General features: G+C 43.3%; 1 protein-coding gene across 2 annotated transcripts in view; it reads right to left on the reverse strand.

The window, feature by feature from the left end:
* gosr2 (golgi SNAP receptor complex member 2) overlaps positions 1 to 19,080 on the reverse strand; it is a 93,341-nt gene that overhangs the window by 17,710 nt on the left and 56,551 nt on the right. Inside the window, exon 5 of one of the 2 annotated variants that reach the window (XM_068013166.1) lies at positions 17,778 to 17,918. The exons of the other annotated variant lie outside the window; for it this stretch is intronic. Coding sequence (XP_067869267.1) covers positions 17,778 to 17,918 — 141 coding nt within the window. The remainder of the gene's footprint in view (positions 1 to 17,777; positions 17,919 to 19,080) is intronic. 2 annotated transcript variants of the gene reach the window in all.

Below are 19,080 nucleotides of genomic sequence, written 5' to 3' on the forward strand. Positions count from 1 at the left end.
GAGGGGGGGGGAAGAGAGGGGGGGGAAGAGAGGGGGGGGGAAGAGGGGGGGGGAAGAGAGGGGGGGGAAGAGAGGGGGGGGAAGAGAGGGGGGGAAGAGAGGGGGGGGAAGAGAGGGGGGGGAAGAGAGGGGGGGGAGAGGGGGGGGGGAAGAGAGGGGGGGGAAGAGAGGGGGGGGAGAGAGGGGGGGGAAGAGAGGGGGGGGAAGAGAGGGGGGGGAGAGGGGGGGGGAGAGAGGGGGGGGAAGAGAGGGGGGGGGAAGAAGAGGGGGGGGGAAGAGAGGGGGGGGGAGAGAGGGGGGGGGAAGAGAGGGGGGGGGAAGAGAGGGGGGGGGAAGAGAGGGGGGGGGAAGAGAGGGGGGGGGAAGAGAGGGGGGGGGAAGAGAGGGGGGGGAAAGAGAGGGGGGGGAAAGAGAGGGGGGGGGAAGAGAGGGGGGGGGGAAGAGAGGGGGGGGGGAAGAGAGGGGGGGGGAAGAGAGGGGGGGGGGAAGAGAGGGGGGGGGAAGAGAGGGGGGGAAGAGAGGGGGGGGAAAGAGAGGGGGGGGAAGAGAGGGGGGGGAAGAGAGGGGGGGGAAGAGAGGGGGGGGAAGAGAGGGGGGGGAAAGAGAGGGGGAGGAAGAGAGGGGGGGAAAGAGAGGGGGGGAAAGAGAGGGGGGGGAAAGAGAGGGGGGAAAGAGAGGGGGGGGAAAGAGAGGGGGGGGGAAAGAGAGGGGGGGGGAAAGAGAGGGGGGGGGAAAGAGAGGGGGGGGGAAAGAGAGGGGGGGGAAAGAGAGGGGGGGGAAAGAGAGGGGGGGGAAAGAGAGGGGGGGAAAGAGAGGGGGGGAAAGAGAGGGGGGGGAAGAGAGGGGGGGGAAGAGAGGGGGGGGGAAGAGAGGGGGGGGGAAAGAGAGGGGGGGGGCAGGGGCGGCGTTCTAAGCTCAGCTCGGAGTCGAACAGAATCTAAGCTTCTAGATGGTCTGGTTCAGCCTGAAGGAGGAAGGTGGGAGGGGGAAGTAAGCAGTGGCAAGAAAGCAGAATTGTTTTGTCTGATGTTTGCACCCTGTAACTTGGGAAAGGGGATGAGGCTGTACTAGGGAAGTGGTAGTGCTGCATGAGAGCAATTAATTTGATGGGACCTAGGGCATTGAAGGAAGAGTGATGGATTAATAAAGCAGATCGATAATGGCAGTGAAGGTGCTTCTTTGGGCAGGGTCCCAAAGACGAAGGAGTTGGGAGTCTGAGAGTGAGTTTCTGCGCATGTTTGGGGAGTACTTTCTCCGATGGAGAATGCATGGTATAATAGGGACTGGGGTGAGGTAGCGGGCCATGGTGGCAAGTGAGATGAGGAAGCAATCGAAGATAGCCTTCTCGATGAATAAGAATTTGGTTGTAGGGAGGCTGCAAGAAATATCAAGGAGGGTGAACTAGTATATGTCTGAGTGAGACTATATGAAGGATGACAGAGAGGGAGGACAGAAGAGCAGAGAATTCAAAGGGAACTAGGGGAGTTGAGATGGAGACTAAAAGTACTGTGGGCGAAGAGTCAGTGCAGAAGCTTTGGGAAGAGAGAAGGGATGACACCTCAGTCAGGAAGTGAGCATTAAGTTTGGAAAGGCAGCAAACAATGATTATAGATAGATATGAGGGATGAAAGAGAGTAATGTGCTTGAACAAAAAGATGATGCACACAGGAGAGGACATGGCAGTTTGGGCAGGGCACATGATTGAAATAACATGGAAAAAATATTCTCTCTGGCGAGTGGGTTAATAACTAAAGGTCATAGATTCAAAAATCATTGGAAAAAGATCTAGAGGGAAGATGAGGAGAAATGTTTTCAGAACATCACTGAGATCTCGAATGGTCTCTGAAAAGGTGGTGGAAGCTGATTCCATAAATAATTCTGAAAGGAAATTGGACAGGTACTTGAGGATGAGAAACATGAAGGGTTAGGGACAAAATAACCCCAGATGTGCGACTAAGCACAATTGCACTTTCAAGGAGCCAGCACTGGCATGATGGGCCAAGTGGCCTCCTTCTCCACTAAGAGTTTCTATAACACTATGAATTTCTAGTCAGGCAGCAAGGAAAGGTTGGACAGGCTCGGCTCGTATTCGCTGGAACTTGGAAGAGTAAGAGGCGACTTGATTGAAACATATAAGATCCTGAGGGGTCTTGAGAGGGTGGATGTGCAAAGAATGTTTCCTCTTGTGGGAGAATCTAGAACTAGGGGTCACTATTTAAAAATAAGGGGTCGCCCATTTAAACAGAGATGAGGAGACAGTTTTTCTCTAAGAGGTTAGTGAGTCTTTGGAACTCTCTTCCTCAAAAGGCGGTGGAAGCAAAGTCTTTTAATATTTTTAAGACGGAAGTAGATAGATTCTTGATAAGCAAGGGGCTGGAAGGTTATCGGGGTCAGACGGGAATGTGGAGTTGAGCTTCCAATCAGATCAGCCATGATCTTATTGAATGGCACAGTAGGCTTGAGGGGCCGAGTGGCCGACTCCCAATTTGTATGTTTGTATGTATGTATGTAAGGGTTCTGTAAGGAGGAAGTAGGCACACTCATATCCACAGTAGAATAAGAAAGCAGGGTAACAATGAGCAACGGACTCTATTCTTTGCTGAGAAATCTTTTCTCACATCCATTGACGGAATATACTTTTCAACCTCAGACTTCTGCAATATCATACACAGGATGTTAAAATGTAAAGGCAATGTGGGATGCTGAACATCAAGGACATCAACTCCTCAATCTGTATAAGCTTTAATGCTTTTATTGCATCAAACTGCTCATAAAGCTTTAACTATAAATCTAGAACAGTAAAACTAAGTAATGAAAGTGATTGACTTCAGCCCCCAACTGATATGACACAACCTGGTTCTTGGTTTCTAATAGTGATTTCAGCTTAACTTGATTTACACAGCACCAAGCTGAATTTGTATGCCTCATGCATTCAATACATTTGCTAACATACAAAAATCTTAGAAGGTCTTATGTCCCTTAGATCACACCATTCTTTCCTTCAATTTCAATTCACAAGATTTTTTTCTTACTCAAGTTTCTTCCATCCTACACCATTTCTTTTCTGACAATATAATCTGTATAGAATCTGTAATCTAAGTTGAGTGTTTGTCATTTTCATACTTTTTTTAAAATTTTATAAAGACGGCCTCTCTCCCTCAGTGATTATCTCCAACGTGGGCAATTTCGAAAACTGAACAAAACCTAATCTGTTCTTTGCTAAAATACCACCTTCCCCAAAGGATCACATGGGATGATGGCAACTGCCTGTGCAATGACCCACTCTGTTTGATCGTGTGTAGCCCTGGGATATGCCAGACCAGTATTCTAAATGTTGGTGCTGAAAACTCTTCGTAATATAACGTCACAAGTGCTGAACATACAACATGACACCAATAACATGCATTTATATAGTGCCTTTAATGTAGTAAAACGTCCCAAGGCACTTCACAGAAGCGATCAACCAAAACCTGTTATCGAGCCACATAAGGTGATATTAAGACAGGCAACTGAATGCTTGATCAAAGAGGTAGATTTTAAGTTTTAAGTAATATCTTAAAGGAGGAGAAACAGGTAGCGACACAGACAGGTTTAGAGAACAAGTTTCAGAGCATGGGGCCTCAGCAGCTGGAGGCTTGGTCATCAAAAGCGGAGCGAGGAAAATCAGGGCTGTGCAGGAGGCCAGAATTGGAGGAGTCCGGAGATCTGGAAGGGTTAATAGTTATTACTTTGAAACAAAACAACATAAAAGGATGGTTGAAGCAGATTCCAAAATAACTTCCAAAAGGGAGTCAGATATTTACTTGCAAAGGAAAATTTTGCAGGTCTGGTAGCTCTTTCAAAGAGCTGGCACAGACAGAGTAGATCAAACGGCCTCCTTCTGCACTGTATGATTCTCTGATATTAATTCATTGTAGAGTTTGGTAACATTAGTTACAGGCAGTAACAACTGCAGTTGTCAACACTTCTGTATACAATGGGAACTCACAAATTTGACAATACTACCTCACTTTTCACTAGGTCAAGGGATATCAATCTCTGTCTTAAATGCTGCAGGGCTTGATCACTGCAATCTGCACTTGTTCTATAATTTTCCATATTTGGAAACAATTTATCCAACAGTTCCAGATAAGCCATCCATGATTTAACTAACTTTTCACATTAGTCATAGCTTAAAGTCTTAGAGACAGACTGTTGAGTTTGCTATTAATATTGTCATATGTTTTATTTGAGCTATAAAGTGATATAAATCAATATCTTTTCTCTGATACTGTATGGACATCTGTGCAACAATGTTGAGACTAGTGCTGGCGAAGTGTTGTACAGGACTGATAGTCTATCTATGCAGTTCTGTACAACTGTGGGAAACTGATGGAAGCTAAGGTACACTACACTTGGAAGCAAATGTAAAACAAAGAGTCTTGGCTCCTTACTTTATTCGCTGAACTGGATACTTGTCTGAAATAAGCAACATCCAATATCTACATCTAAGTCTCATCTTACCACCCTGGAGAAGAAATCCAAGAAGGTTTTCATTATGGCTCAACTAAGCCCGATGGCTCAGTAGATGCACCACGAGGGTGTATTACTGAATTATACCAACCAGGAAATCTCAGGTTCAAATGCTGGCCTGTGCCACTTAGACAATCGCAGCCAAAGCAGCAATGGGAGCACTATACAATGACCAATTCTGGAAAGTGCATGTGTTCGGCAAGGGACGGGGAAACAATACACGAAGGACAAAATCAGGAGTGGTCACAAATTACCTCATTGGTGATTTGGCTTTCAGTCTGGGCTCAGGTGTAAAAAAAAAGTCATTTGGACACAAGCTACCAGACATCTGATGCCATCTACAGATGTATTACCTAGCATGGACAGGAAAAAACACTGCATGGTGTGGAACTGAACTACACAATAACAAAACAACAAGCAACAACAGTGTTATCAAACAAAATGCGTCACTGAGCCACATATGGAGATTTTAGAGGAGGTGACAAATACTACCTCCTCTACCAAGCTTTTCAAGTAATATCTTAAAGGAGCAGAGAGGTAGAGAGTTAGAGAGACAGAGAGAGACAGAGAGGTTTACGGGGCTAATTCCTGAGAGCTTTTAGGGGCTAGGCAGCTGAAGGAACGACCGACAATGGCGGAATAATGAAAATCGGGAATGTGTAAGAGGCCAGAATTGGAGGCTCGCAGAGATCGAAGAGTTTGTTGGGCTGGAGGAAGCTGCAGAGATGGGGAGGGGTGAGGTCATGAAGGGATTTGAAAACAAGCATTGCTGGACTGCAAGTCAACGCAGGGTAGCAATCACAGCAGTCGAAGTGGAGAGTGGGATGGAGATTTACAATGGCAAGCGACCTAAAGTTCAGCGTCATACTTGTGGACTGAACGGAGGAGTTCAGCCAAACAAACAATCAACTAATCTGTGTTTGGTCTTGCCACTGTAAAAGAGTGCATCATGAGCAACAAATAAAATTGAAAGTAAAACAAGTAAATTACTGTTTCACTTAAGAGTGTTTGGGGCCCTATATGGTGGGAAGGGGAGGTGCTGCATCTCCTGCACTTGCATGGAAAGGTACCATCATGGGAAAGGATGTTGGGAGTGATTGAAGCACGGACCAAGATGTTGCAAAGGAAAAGGTCCTTTCGGAATGCTGAAAGGGGGAGGGGAAGGAAAGGGAAATTTGATAGTGGCATCATGCTGGAGGTGGCGGAGGATGATTTGTTGAATGTGGTGGAGTGGAAGATGAGGACAATGGGAACTCCATCATAGTTCTGGGACACAGGGTAAGGGGCAAGAGCAGAAGTACGGGTAATGGGACAGACTTAGTCAAGGGCTCTGCCAGCTACCATGGAGGGGAAATTCTATCTTTAGGAAAAAGGAAGACGTATCAGAAGCACTAATCTAGAAGGTGGAAAGAACAGATGTGACAGAGACAGAGAAAACAGGAGAATGAAGTAGAATCCTTGCAGGAAGAGGGGTGGGAGGAAATGTAATCAAGGTCATTATGGGAGTCAATGGACTTGTTGTCGATATTGGTCGACAGTCTATGCCCAGAAATGGAGATAGAGAAGTTGAGGATGGGAAGGGAGGAGTCTGAAGTGAACCACGTGAAGGTGAAAATTAGAAGCAAAGTTGATAACATTTCCCAGTTCAGGGTGGTAGTAGGAAATGGCATCAATACAGTCATTAAAGTACTGGAAAAAGGCACGGGATGGGAACTGTGCAGGACTGAACAAAGAATGTTTCATGCACCTCACAAAAAAGATATGCCTAACTAGGACCATCATGACACCTTTTATTTGGAGGAAATGAGTGCAGTCAAATGAGAAGTTGTTTATTTAAGAACAGGTGCAGTCGGAAGGAGGAGGTTGGTGCTGGAAGGGGGCTCCATTCAAGAGAGGACCTTCAGGTTGTTCTGGCGACTAACCGAGATGTGGAGAAACTGGACACCCAAGTTGAAAAGGAGACAGTTAGAAAAAGTTGAAAACTACAGAAGTGGCAGAGGATGTCAAGAGAGACTGGATAACAGAAGAAAAGAAAAACAAGTTCAGTTAAGAAGATTGAGTTCCGGGGGGCCAAGAGGAGACTGAAATGATGGATTTACCAGGACAGTCTTGTGCACAGATCTTGGGAAGGAGACAGAAGTGGGCTGTGTGGGGTTGGAGGACCTTGTTGGGGGGCGGGGGCGGCAAGATCTCCAGAGGAGGGCGAAGTTAGAGACAGTCTGGAAGATGATAACTTGATGTTTAAGTGGTGGGGTTAGAGTCCAGGGGTAGGTAGGAGGAAGTGTCAGAGAGTTGCCATTCAGCTCAACAAGTTGGAGGTTGGTTCGCCAAAACAACTTTCCCTTGTCAGCAGGTTTAATGAATGTCAGGGTTGGGACTGAAAGAGGTTCAGAAGAATGTAGGCCAAAGTAAGCGAGGGGAGCAGAGAAACTGAGATGGGCGATACCATGCCAGCAGTTCCCAATGAAAAGACCAGATAAGGTAAGAGGTCAGAGGGAGGAATCCAGTTGTACAAAAATTCTGAAGACAGGAGTGAGGGTCCACTGTGCAGGGAAGACTTCGGGTCAAAGATGTAGGCATGGTGGCGAAGGCATCATGTCAAGCTCAAAATTCACTGAGGTGGGGTGTAAAAGTGCCGAATGAGGCGAAGGATGAAATGGAACCAAGAACCAGGACAGCTCTGAAATAGCAAGTGAGTACCACTGAAGAGAGAGGTCAAGAACACGCAAGTTGCGGTGTATGGCATCGAGTGTGAATCTCCGGTGCAGCGAGAGCAGTGGTTCCAGGAACACAGAATATCAGAGATATTTGTTATCACAGGTGGATCCAAAACATGAAGGGCGAAATTTAATTGAGAAACCATGTGGAATAAGTCAGAGCCAGAGACAACTGCTATGGAAAGTCTCACAGCTGTGAAAGTGAATTTTAGTACATACCTGATCAAACCAGAGTAGGGAAACAGAAAGCAATTAATGTGAAAGAGGTGAAAGAAAAATGAAAATCCCATAGGATATGGGCAGCAGTTTCGAATGAGGTCAAGTTTATGAACGATGGAAGGCCGAACAGGGGAGCATTCGAATGGTCAAATATCGAGGTAACAAAGCATTTCATCAGCAGATGAGCGAAGGTTGGATTGGGGACAAGCAATGTTTGAGGTGATGGAGAAGATTATTGGGTTGGAATCCCAGCCTAGGGTCAAATACAACGCCAAGGTGTTTGAAAGTGGCAGGAGATATCGAGAGTGGTTAGCAAAACTACAGTGGCGCAGTGGTTAGCACTGCAGCCTCACAGCTCCAGGGACCCGGGTTCGATTCTGGGCACTGCCTGTGTGGAGTTTGCAAGTTCTCCCTGTGTCCGCGTGGATTTTCTCCGGGTGCTCCGGTTTCCTCCCACAAGCCAAAAGACTTGCAGGTTGGTAGGTAAATTGGCCACTATAAATTGTCACTAGTATAGGTAGGTGGTAGGGAAATATAGGGACAGATGGGGATGTTTGGTAGGAATATGGGATTAGTGTAGGATTAGTATAAATGGGTGGTTGATGGTCGGCACAGACTCAGTGGGCCGAAGGGCCTGTTTCAGTGCTGTATCTCTAATCTAATCTAATCTAATAAGTACAGGCATAGAGTAAAAAAGTAGGGAAGTTATGCTGAACCTTTACAAAGTTCTGATTCGGCCACAACTAGAGTATTGCATCCAGTTATGGTCACTCCACTTTAGGAAGGACGTGAGGGTCCTTGAGAGGGTGCAGATGAGATTTACCAGAATGGTTCCAGGGATGGGGGATTTTAGTTACAAGGATAGGTTGGAAAAGCTGGCATTGTACTCTGTGGAACAAAGGAGATTTAGGGGAGATTTGATAGACATGTACAAGATTATGACAAGCTCAGATAAGTTGGACAAGGAAAAACTGTTCCAATTAACTGATGGTACAAGGTCTAGGGGATGCAGATTGAAGGTTTTGAACATGAGATGCAGGGGGAATGAGAGGAAGAACTTTTTTTTGTTTTACACAGCGAGCGATAATGACTTGGAACTCTCTACCCCAAGGGTGGTGGAAGCGGAGACAATTAATGATTTCAAAAGGAAATTGTATGGGCACTTGAAAGCAATAAATTTGCAAGGCTATGGGGACCAAGCAGGGAAGTGGGACTGACTGGACTGCTTCGCGGAGAGCAGCATGGACTTAATGGGTGAAATGGCCTCCTTCTATGCCATAGATGACTCTATAAGGTTGCGAACTGTCTGGTTGAGCCTCAGGCAGTGGCCAGGGAGAGGGCTGGAGTCAGTGGCCAACACAAACCGGTTCCCATCAGTGGTCTGTGCAGAGTTAACAGATTTCAATGGAGCAACAACTGGATGTATGATTTAAGGGGACTCAGTTCCAGATCCTGATCCCTGTCCAGTGACCCTGATGAAAAGTGCTCATGTATGGACATCTGGGGAGGACTTGAAGTGGCTTGGTTCCTGCATGAACAACTGTCTTTGTAGCAAAACAGCATAGGTGCCAGCAACCATGGAACTCGACAACCACATGAGTCAGTCACAAGAGACGAGTGAAATGAACAGATGGCAGGGGGAGTAAACCACATTAAGATTATAAGCTTATATGAAACAGAAAGCTGTACCACTTCAGACAGAGGAGGTGGAATGAGCTGTGCATTTATCCTAGTACATCATTCAATCGAAGATTCACATTGGACAGCCATGACTAATTCCATCAGAACTGTAGTCCGGGATCATATCAGATATGTGGAGAAACAATGAAGGTGTTGGCTAATTATTGAAAAACTAGTCTCTTACATAAGGAACATTATTTTTAAATAAAAAGATACTGATGTTTTCACATTGATGTAAATTTTAATCCCATGCTCTCAAACTGTACAATCGTTGCTGGTATATTTGTTATAAAAGGACAACCAGCAACAATCTTCCCAGTGTGATGATGAGGTTATAAGGCGTACATTATTTTAAATAAAGAGTTCATTGTGTCACTGCATTTTAGACTATTTACTGTTAAAGATACTCAACTCTGTGTCTTCTCAGATCTAAGGTGAACTCCAGTCACTTTGCTTAAACTCAAGGTGACTGCTCAGAAGCATTTATCCAGTTTACAGCCACAGAACACTAAATGAATTAAGTTGTTTAATTCTAAATTATATACGACAGACACTAAAGAAAGTGTGTATTTACCTTCTCATTTGCATTTCTGGGCATCATCTTTGTGTTGTATTCTTAATTTATTTTAATAATCTGCACTACGGCATGTGTCAAAACAGTCTTTGTTGTTTTGATCACAATTGATAACAGCCACATCTTCAAAGAAATTGGGGTATAACACAAGATTATCATTTGGAGTTTGCAGTTCTGCTCAGGTTGCTGGCGTTTGCTTAGATGCAGAAATCCTCTACATGTCTGACTTACATTTTGCCTGGTAAAAAGTATAATATTTCAAGAGATTAACCTTTCTGTGCCTCAAAAGGAAGGCCCAAGTGATTCAACCACAAGTAGTATGAAATATATTTAACTATATAAAAGGGAGAAAGATATGGAGGAACAAATCTGCAAGAAAATTACAGAAAGGTGCAAATACTACAGAGTAGTTATAATGGAGGACTTTAATTCTCCCAATACAGACTGGGATATTAATAGTGCAAAGGGCAGAGAGGGAGAAGAGATTCTAAAGTATGTTCAGCAGAATTTTCTACATCAGCATGTTCCCAGTCCAACGAAGGAGGAGGCGTTGCTGGATCTGATTCTAGGGAACAAAGTGGGACAAGTGGATCAAGTGTCAGTCGGAGAACATTTGGAGGACAATGATCATAGCATCATAAGGTTTAGGTTAGCTATGGAAATGAACAAACAGCAATTCAGAGTAAAAACATAATTAATTGGGGGAGGGTTAAATTTAATGAGGTGATAACGGGTCTGGTCCAGGTAAATTGGAATCAAAGATTGGTAGGCAAAATCATAATTGAACAATAGGCTACCTTTAAAGAGGAGATGGTTTGAGTACAGTTGAGGTACATCTCCACAAGGGGGAAAAGGTAGGACAGACAAAGCCAGAGCTTCCTGGATGAACGAGATAGGCAATAAGATGAAGTAGAAAAAGGGTGCATATGATAGGTTGATAAAACAAGTGAGAATGAGGCTGAATACAGAAAGTTCAGAGGGGAAGTGAAAATGAAATCAGAGCTGCAAAGATCGAGTACCGGCAGCTAACATAAAAGGGAATACAAAAGTCTTCCATGAGCATATAAATAGTAAAAAGGTGGTAAAAAGACGGCCGAATGGGGACCAAAAAGGGGATCTATGCATGGAGGCAGGGAACATGGCTGGGGTACCAAATGATGACTTTACATCTGTCTTTCCAAGGAAGAAGATTCTGTCAAAGTTGTAGTGAAAGAGGAGGTAGTTGAGATACTGGATGGGCAAAAAAAAATTGTGGAGGAGGTATTAAAAAAGCTGCTCAACTTCAAGTTGATAACTCACCATGACCAAATGAGCTGCATCTGCGCATACAGAAAGGACTAAGATTGGAAATTGCAGAGGTGCTGGCTATAAACTTCCAATCCTTCTTAGATACAGGGGTGGTGCCAGAGGCCTGGAGAATTACAAATGTTACAGCCTTGTTCAAAAAATGGGTGCAAAGAAAAACCTAGCAACTACAGGCCAGTCAGTTTAACTTTGGTGGTGGGAAATCTTTTAGAAGCAATAATCCGGGACAAAAATTAGCAGTCACTTGAAAAAATGTGGATTAATTAAGGAAAACCAGCAAGGATTTTTTAAGGGCAAATTGTGTTGAACTAAACTGATTTTTCAATTTTTTAGATGAAGTAACAGAGAAGGTTGATGTAGTGTACATGGACTTCCAAAAGGCATTTGAAGAAGTGCCATATAACAGGCTTGTCAGCAAAGTTGAAGCCCATAGAATAAAAGGGACAGCGGCAGCATGGAAACAAAGTTGGTTGAGTGACAGAAAACAGGAAGTAGTGTTGATTGGTTATTTTTCTGGACTGGAGAAAGGTATATAGTGGAGTTCCCCAGGGGCTGGTATTAGGACCACTGCTTTTCTTAATCTATATTAATGACCTAGACTTGGGTGTGCAGGGTACAATTTCAAAATTTGCAGATGACACAGATCTTGGAAGTATTGTGAACTTAGAGGAACTTATAGTGATAGACTTGAAGAGGACTGGTGGAATGGGAAGACATGTGACAGATGAAATTTAATGCAGACAAGTGTGAAGTGATGCACTTTGGTAGAAAAATGAGGAAAGGGAATATAAAATAAAGGATACAACAAAAACTTATATTTATACAGCACCTTTAATGTAATAAAGCGTCCCAAGGTGCTTCACAGGAACATTTCAAAACCAACTATGACACCAAGCCACAAAAGGAGATATTAGGTCAGGTGACCAAAATCTTGGTCAAAGGTTTTAAAGGAGGAATGCAAAGGGGAAAGACAGAAACCTGTAGAGAGGGTATTCCAGAGCTTAGGGCCTAGGCAACTGAAGGTGCGGCAGTCAATGGTGGAGCTATTAAAATCAGGGATGCACAAGAGGCCAGAATTAGAGCAGCACAGATATCTTGGAGGGTTGCAGGGCTGGAGATTACAGAGATAGGGAGGGGCAAGGACATGGAGGGATTTGAAAACAAGGATGAGAACTTTAAAATCAAGACACTGCTTGACCAGGAGCTAACGTAGGTCAGCAAGCACAGGGGTGATACCGGAACGAAACTTGGCGCAAATTAAGACATGGGCAGCAATGGTTTGGATGACCAAATGTTTATGGAGAGTAGAATGTGGGAGACCAGCCAAGAGTGCGTTGGAGTAGTCAAGTCTAGAGGTAACAAAGGCATGAATGAGGATTTCAGCAACAGATGAGCAGAGACAGGGGCAAAGTCGAGCAATGTTACGGAGGTGGAAATAGGCGGTTTTAGTGATCATGAATGGGAGGTCGGAAGCTCAGCTTGGGGTTCAATATGACATTGAGATTGCGAACAAACCGGCTTAACCTCAGATTGTTGCCAGGGAGCTGGGGATCAGAGTTTGGAGCGGGGACCGAAAACAATAGCTTCAGTCTTCCCAATATTTAATTGGAAGAAATATTTGTTCATCCAGTACTGGATGTCAGATAAGCAGTCTGATAATTTAGCAACAGTGGAGGAGTCAAGAGAAATGGTGGTGAGCTCGAGCTGAGTGTTGTCAGCATACATATGAAAACTAATGCTGTGCTTTCGGATGATGTCGCTGAGGGGCAGCATATAGATGAGAAATAGGCGAGCCGAGGATAGATCCTTGCGGGACACCAGAGGTAACAATGTGGGAGCAGGAAGAGAAGTCAATTTTACAATTTTAAAGGGGTTCAGGAGTAGAGGGACAAATCGCAAACATCGTTGAAGGTGGCAGCGCAAACTGAGAAAGGTTGATAAGGCACACAGGATCCTGGGCTTTATAAATAGAGGCACAGAGTACAAAAGCAGGGAATTAATGGTGAACCTTTATAAAACATTGGTTCAGCCTCAACTGGAGTGTTGTGTTCAGTTCTGAGCACCACACTTTAGGCAGGATGCAAAGACATTGGAGAGGATGCAGAAAAGATTTACCAGAATGGTTCCACAAATGAGACTTCAGTTACGGTGATAGATTGGCAAAGCTGGGTCTGTTCTCCTGACATTAGAGAAGGTTGAGGGCAGATTTGATAGGGGTGTTCAAAATCATGGTTCAAAACCAGAGATCTGTACACAGTAGATCAGGAGAAACTGTTCCCATTGGTGGAAGGGTCGAGAGCCAAGGACACCAATTTAAAGTGACTGGCAAAAGAACCAGAGGAAAAACTGTTCTACACAACGAGTGCTTGGGATCGGGAATGTACTGCCTGAGAGCATGGTGGAGACAGATTCAATTGTGGCTTTCAAAAGGGAATTGGATAACTATCTGAAGAGAAAAAAATTGCGGAGCTACTGGGAAAGGGCAGGGGAGTGGGACTAGCTGAACAGCACTTAAAGAGAGCCAGTAAGGACAAGATGGGCTGAATGACCTCCTTCTGTGCTGTAACCTATGATTCTATAACCTTCGTGGACTACTTCTAGAGGTTTTATATGCATTTATTGTGTTTTATAGTAATGGCCAGATATCTTTACTACTGGAAATTATTTAAATATGAATACATTTGATTTGTTGTTTTTGATTTACAACATTCAATTTTTTGTTTTTCAAGAAACTGGATATAGTGGAAATCCTGTGAAACCATGGAAGCAGCTTAACAAACAGAATTAATTATTAAACATGGGCTATTTTAATTTCTGAGAGAATAGAAAGTGAAAGACAGATCTCAGATTGAAAGGCACACAGCTAGTCCAGCTGTTTCAAGAAGGAAAACTGTGTTTGAAAAATCCCAAACTTAACAGCTATAAAATAATCTGGTGCCAAGCAATCGATTAGCTGTAAACCCGCAGTCAGTTTTCATTCAATTACCAAGGTAGATCTTATCCTTTCAACTGTGGAAATCCAATTATTAATTCTGAGAATATCTGAAGGCCAATATGAAAGTTTGAGATGCTATCTGCCGTATGATTATGCATTCAAATAAAATGATCTGTGTGCATTTCACACAGGAAGGAAGGAAGGCAATCACCCTGAGCCAGTCATGTGCACCTTTCAGCATTGTTATAAATGGTATCTTGCAATGGGCATAGAGCAGGTGCCCAGCCCATTTCCCTCAACAAATTCATGTGGCAGGGAGAAAATTTTTTATGCGCAGGAAGCACTAACTTAGGTACTTTCCCTCTTCGATCAAGGATTTTTTTTAAAAGCTTCTTCTTTGATCCTCTTCTATTCGTTGTTTTCTGTTAGTCAGTGTCTTCTCTTTCCTCTGTTCAGCTCGTGGCTCACCTGGCCTAAGGATGATGCCAGTCTTAGCATTCAGCATTTTCTCTGCTCTCTTCTCCCATGCGACAAAGCAATGCAACACCAGGCAGAGGTATAACAGCAGCATCTGGATTACAGGAGTTCTATTAAAATTGTAGCTAATTAGAGGAATTTCACTTGTGTTGTGTAGGCTGATGTGGTCTGGTTTCTAACAACAGAATAAGAGAAGTAAAAAAAGAAAAGGCCGAATCCCAGTTTTATCAATACCCCACATCGCGACAGAACGCAAGAACACAAGAAATAGGAGCAGAAGTAGACCATATGGCCCATCGAGCCTGCTCTGCCATTCACTATGATCATGGCTGATTCTGGGCTTCAATTCCACTTTCCTGCCCGCTCCCCATATCTCTTGCTTCCCTGCGAGACCAAAAATCTATCTGTCCCAGCCTTAAATGTATTCAACGACGGAGCATCCACAACCCTCTGGGGTAGAGAATTCCAAAGACTCACAACCCTTTGAGTGAAGTAATTTCTCCTCATCTCAGTCCTGAATGATCAGCCCCTTATCCGGAGACTGTGCCTCCACGTTCTAGATTCCCCGACCAGCGGAAACAATCTCTCAGCTTCTACCCTATCAAGCTCTTTCAGAATCTTGTATGTCTCAATTAGATCGCCTCTCATTCTTCTAAACTCCAGAGAATATAGGACCAATTTACTCAACCATCATAGGACAACCTCCTCATCCCAGGGACCGATTTAGTAAATCTTCTTTGCACTGCCTCCAGTGCAAGTATATCCTTTCTTAAATGTGGAGACCAAAATTGCACACAGTATTCCAGGTGTGGTCTCACCAATGCCCTGTACAATTTTAGTAAGACTCCTTAGTCATGTACTCCAATCCCCTTGCAAGAAAGGCCAACATTCCATCTGCCTTCTTAATAGCCTGCTATAGCCGCATGTTAACTTTGTGCATTCCTTGTACAAGTATATCCAAGTCTCTCAGAACATCAACACTTATCAGTTTCACACCTTTTCTATTTTTATGACCAAAGTGAACAACTTCATACTTCCCTACATTATACTTCATTTGCCATCTTATTGCCCACTCTGTCCAACAAAACCTGCCTATCTCTCTTTGCAACCTCTCTATGTTCTCCCCGCAGCTTACCTTTCCACCGAACTTTCCAACTTTAGGTCTTATGCTTGACTTTAGGGCAAAGTGCAGTGATAAAAGTCTCCTCTGTCTGGCTGCTATATAGGCAATGAAATTTGTGCAGTTGTAAATTACAGCCCAGTCCAGACGGATGGTGCACTACCAATTATTTGGCAGAAATATAGTCACAAGCATGGCTGAGGTATGAACAATTGAAATGGTAGATTACCAGCTGTGCATAGTCTCTTTTAAATAATATGCATTCCCCACATACTGTAGGAGCAAAGTCCTGCTTGATAGATAACAGATGCTTCTAGCACATACATGGAAATGCCATGATATTGCACATGCTGCATCTGTTCTCCACCTCCAGCATCGGGTAAAGTTAATTTTGACTTGAAGCTAAACTGAAACTGATTAACCACCACCAACCCCAACAAAAAATTGTATTGACGCGAGATCTATGAACATGAAAGATGGGTGGAGGATTAACACCATTTGGAAATGTTCCTACCAGGTAGGTAGTCCATTGTTTTGAATCTGTATCCTCCACACAGAACAGGAGCATACTTAAGTGGTACAGATTTAGAAAGATGGGGGCCCTGAAAATGGAGAAGGCATAACACAGTGTCAGGCCAATCTGCCAAAGGCATTTGGTGCTGCAATTAAATCTTCGCAGTTGCATTTCACAATCCTGCAAGGATTGTTTCATAAGGAAGTCTTAAATACGTCACCAACTGGAATATGATTGAGTTATACACAGGACCCAATACAATGACCATTAAACCTGCCCCTCAGCTGTCTACCTGCAAATGGCTTTAGTAGTGGCTGCACTCAACCATCCATTGGCTGTCTGCCGCACTATCACCAATTGCTTTGGGCCCTTCTGCCATAAGCAAAGAATGACTGCTGAGATTATCTATATTTCTTTGTGTGACCTGGGGTGCTGAGAATTATCTACATCATGGAGATGATATTCCAGTTCTGGCCTGTGTAGTAGTGAATAAAATGACAGAATTATTTCTTCACCCAAACAATACTAGGAAGTGATCATAGGGAAAGCATTTTCCTCTGCAGCACCATTGCGATATTTCCATGTAAGCGATCAGTGTGCTGTTCCCAAACTGATGAAGTGAGACTAACCGCCTACACTATGTGGAGGATACAAAATGAAGATAGTGGGCAGTGCTCTTCTAAAGGTCAGGTTATATATAAAATCTCAAACTAGGCAGAGAACATATATTAAGTGATGTACACAATATAAATGCAAAATCAAAACAAGAATTCAACATCATGAACTGACCTTGTAAAATATCCAAAAGTATGTTCGAAGCTTAAGAGTTAAATAAAACAAAAATAGCAGTTTAAAAGTACATATGAAAACGTTCTGTGTGGCGCACGAACATAATGGCGCTGTTAACTATATTAAATGATTGTAAGGTTAGGTTTTGCCATTTCCATCCTTGACAGCAGGATGCAAAGGAAATGCATGGGAACATTCTCACCCAGCTAGAGAATGAGGCTTTTATGTCAGAAGTGCAACCAGATTTATGAATACAACAAACTATTCAACAGTTTTAGAATACTGACTTCAAGGAAATCTACAAAGTATCATTTCACCTCATGGATACTTAACTCCGTCTGTTACACAATTGAGGAAACCCATTTGTGCAATACACGTTGTATTCCACTTTTTTTTTTAAAACATATAAAAGTTCTGGGGATAATGACCTTAAAATAAATTTTGTGGAAAATATTTTTAGCTGTGATTATTACAATGAGGAATCTTCAATCCTCTCCTCTACATCAGGTAAATCCTCTTTATACAAGGTCCTAAATGAGGAATGATGCATTAAATGTGCAGTCAATGGCGTTTAACATGAAGTATTTCACTGCTACATTATTTTGTTGGGAGTCACTGGACACAAAGGTGAGTTGCTCTTGCTGCTTAGACTCGAGACATTGAGCTAGAAAAATGGAGACAGTCATAAAATCAACAAAAGATCCTGTGGATTAATGGCTCCAACCAGTGATGGGAGGAGGTGAACAATCTGACAGGAGCATACCCAACCCATTCGTCTATGTTCTACTCGCTCTCAAGTTAGTAACCTTAATCAATAAAAGAGAACACCCACTATGAAATATTGCTTTAAAAGTCAGCAAAAGGAAATTCAATATAAAAGGGTTACATATAACAGGGTCCTTTCTAGAGATCCTGCATGTTTTGTTTTGTCCCACCTTGAGAGTCATCCGCTGATCCCGCATTCCGGTCAAAATAGAAGACCCGCTCCCCAGGAGATCGTCCATTCCTTTGTGTGCATTGTGTAAAGAAGTGTTAAACTGCAAGGTCTCGTCTATTGCTATTGAGGTGTCAGCATCCTGCACAAAAAATGGGAGGTCCTCATTACCCACTCTGATTCCTCTTAGTATCAATATACAACAAAGTTTATAAGGTTCCGTTAAGTATGTTTTTTTTAAATCACTTATTCGGGCAATTGTGCTTACAGGTTACTCCTCAAACTCTGTCAGGGTGTCAGATTTCTTTTTAAAAAAAGGTTGCAGAAATAATATAGTAAGAATGCAAGAATTAAATGAATTGTCAAACAATATGAAACCACACGAGACCTGCATTGCTACTGTATATTGAGGTAATTATCATCTTTTTGATCCATACCATTGTGATATTATCCAGGACCAAAGAAGAGCACATCTCCAATCATTCATCTAAATTTGTTTGTATGAAAGTGTATATGTGATGTTTAAAGCTGCATTTTCTCTGCAACTATACTGTTGGTATGAACCAGTTTTCGTTTTGACTGAGACTCTCTGCTTCTCACAAGTCTAGTCAGATCCTGACTCGGGATTTGCATGGCAACAAGTTAGCATAGTGAGAAGTGCAAACAATCACGCCCAAATCTACAGTTGGAATGATTAGGCTGCTTTAAAAGAAATGCAATATGGTTCAACCCGTTAAGGCAGTCAGTTCGTAATCTATACAAAAGCAGATACTGAGTTAGTTCTCAACCAGGGCGGTGAGGAAGGATATTAAAACTGGTCATGCTGTTTGGGGCTTTGAGGGTGGGAGTGGTGGTGGAGGTGGGGGTGGCAGGAGGAACATGAGATTTCTTGTTTGCTGTCAGTAAACTGCTGCTGCAAATACACATTTGTGGTCATCAGCTGAGGACAGGAGCAGGCTCATGGCTGAGCTGCCCATCAACATTTAACGTCTAGACTGACATGTAGAATGGTCACTCAGGCAACATGCAACAGGCACCAGGTATCCATGGAACAGTCAATGCTGCAAGAGGAAAAAAGGGGGTGAATTGGTGATAAAAAACAGTTGCAAAACATAGGAAATGACCTGATGTGAAAACCAAACTGTACAGAGAACAAGATTGATTTCTATTGTGAGAGGAATGAACCGTGACCAATAATATGATAAGCAAGCCCTCTTCCAACTTAGAGACATTTCAAATGACCCAACAGAGCTATATGATAGAGAAAATATATCTAACGATTCCAGATACTTCAGGCCAGTGAG

Source organism: Heterodontus francisci, chromosome 33 (genome assembly GCF_036365525.1).
Source record: "Heterodontus francisci isolate sHetFra1 chromosome 33, sHetFra1.hap1, whole genome shotgun sequence".
Taxonomy (NCBI): domain Eukaryota; kingdom Metazoa; phylum Chordata; class Chondrichthyes; order Heterodontiformes; family Heterodontidae; genus Heterodontus; species Heterodontus francisci.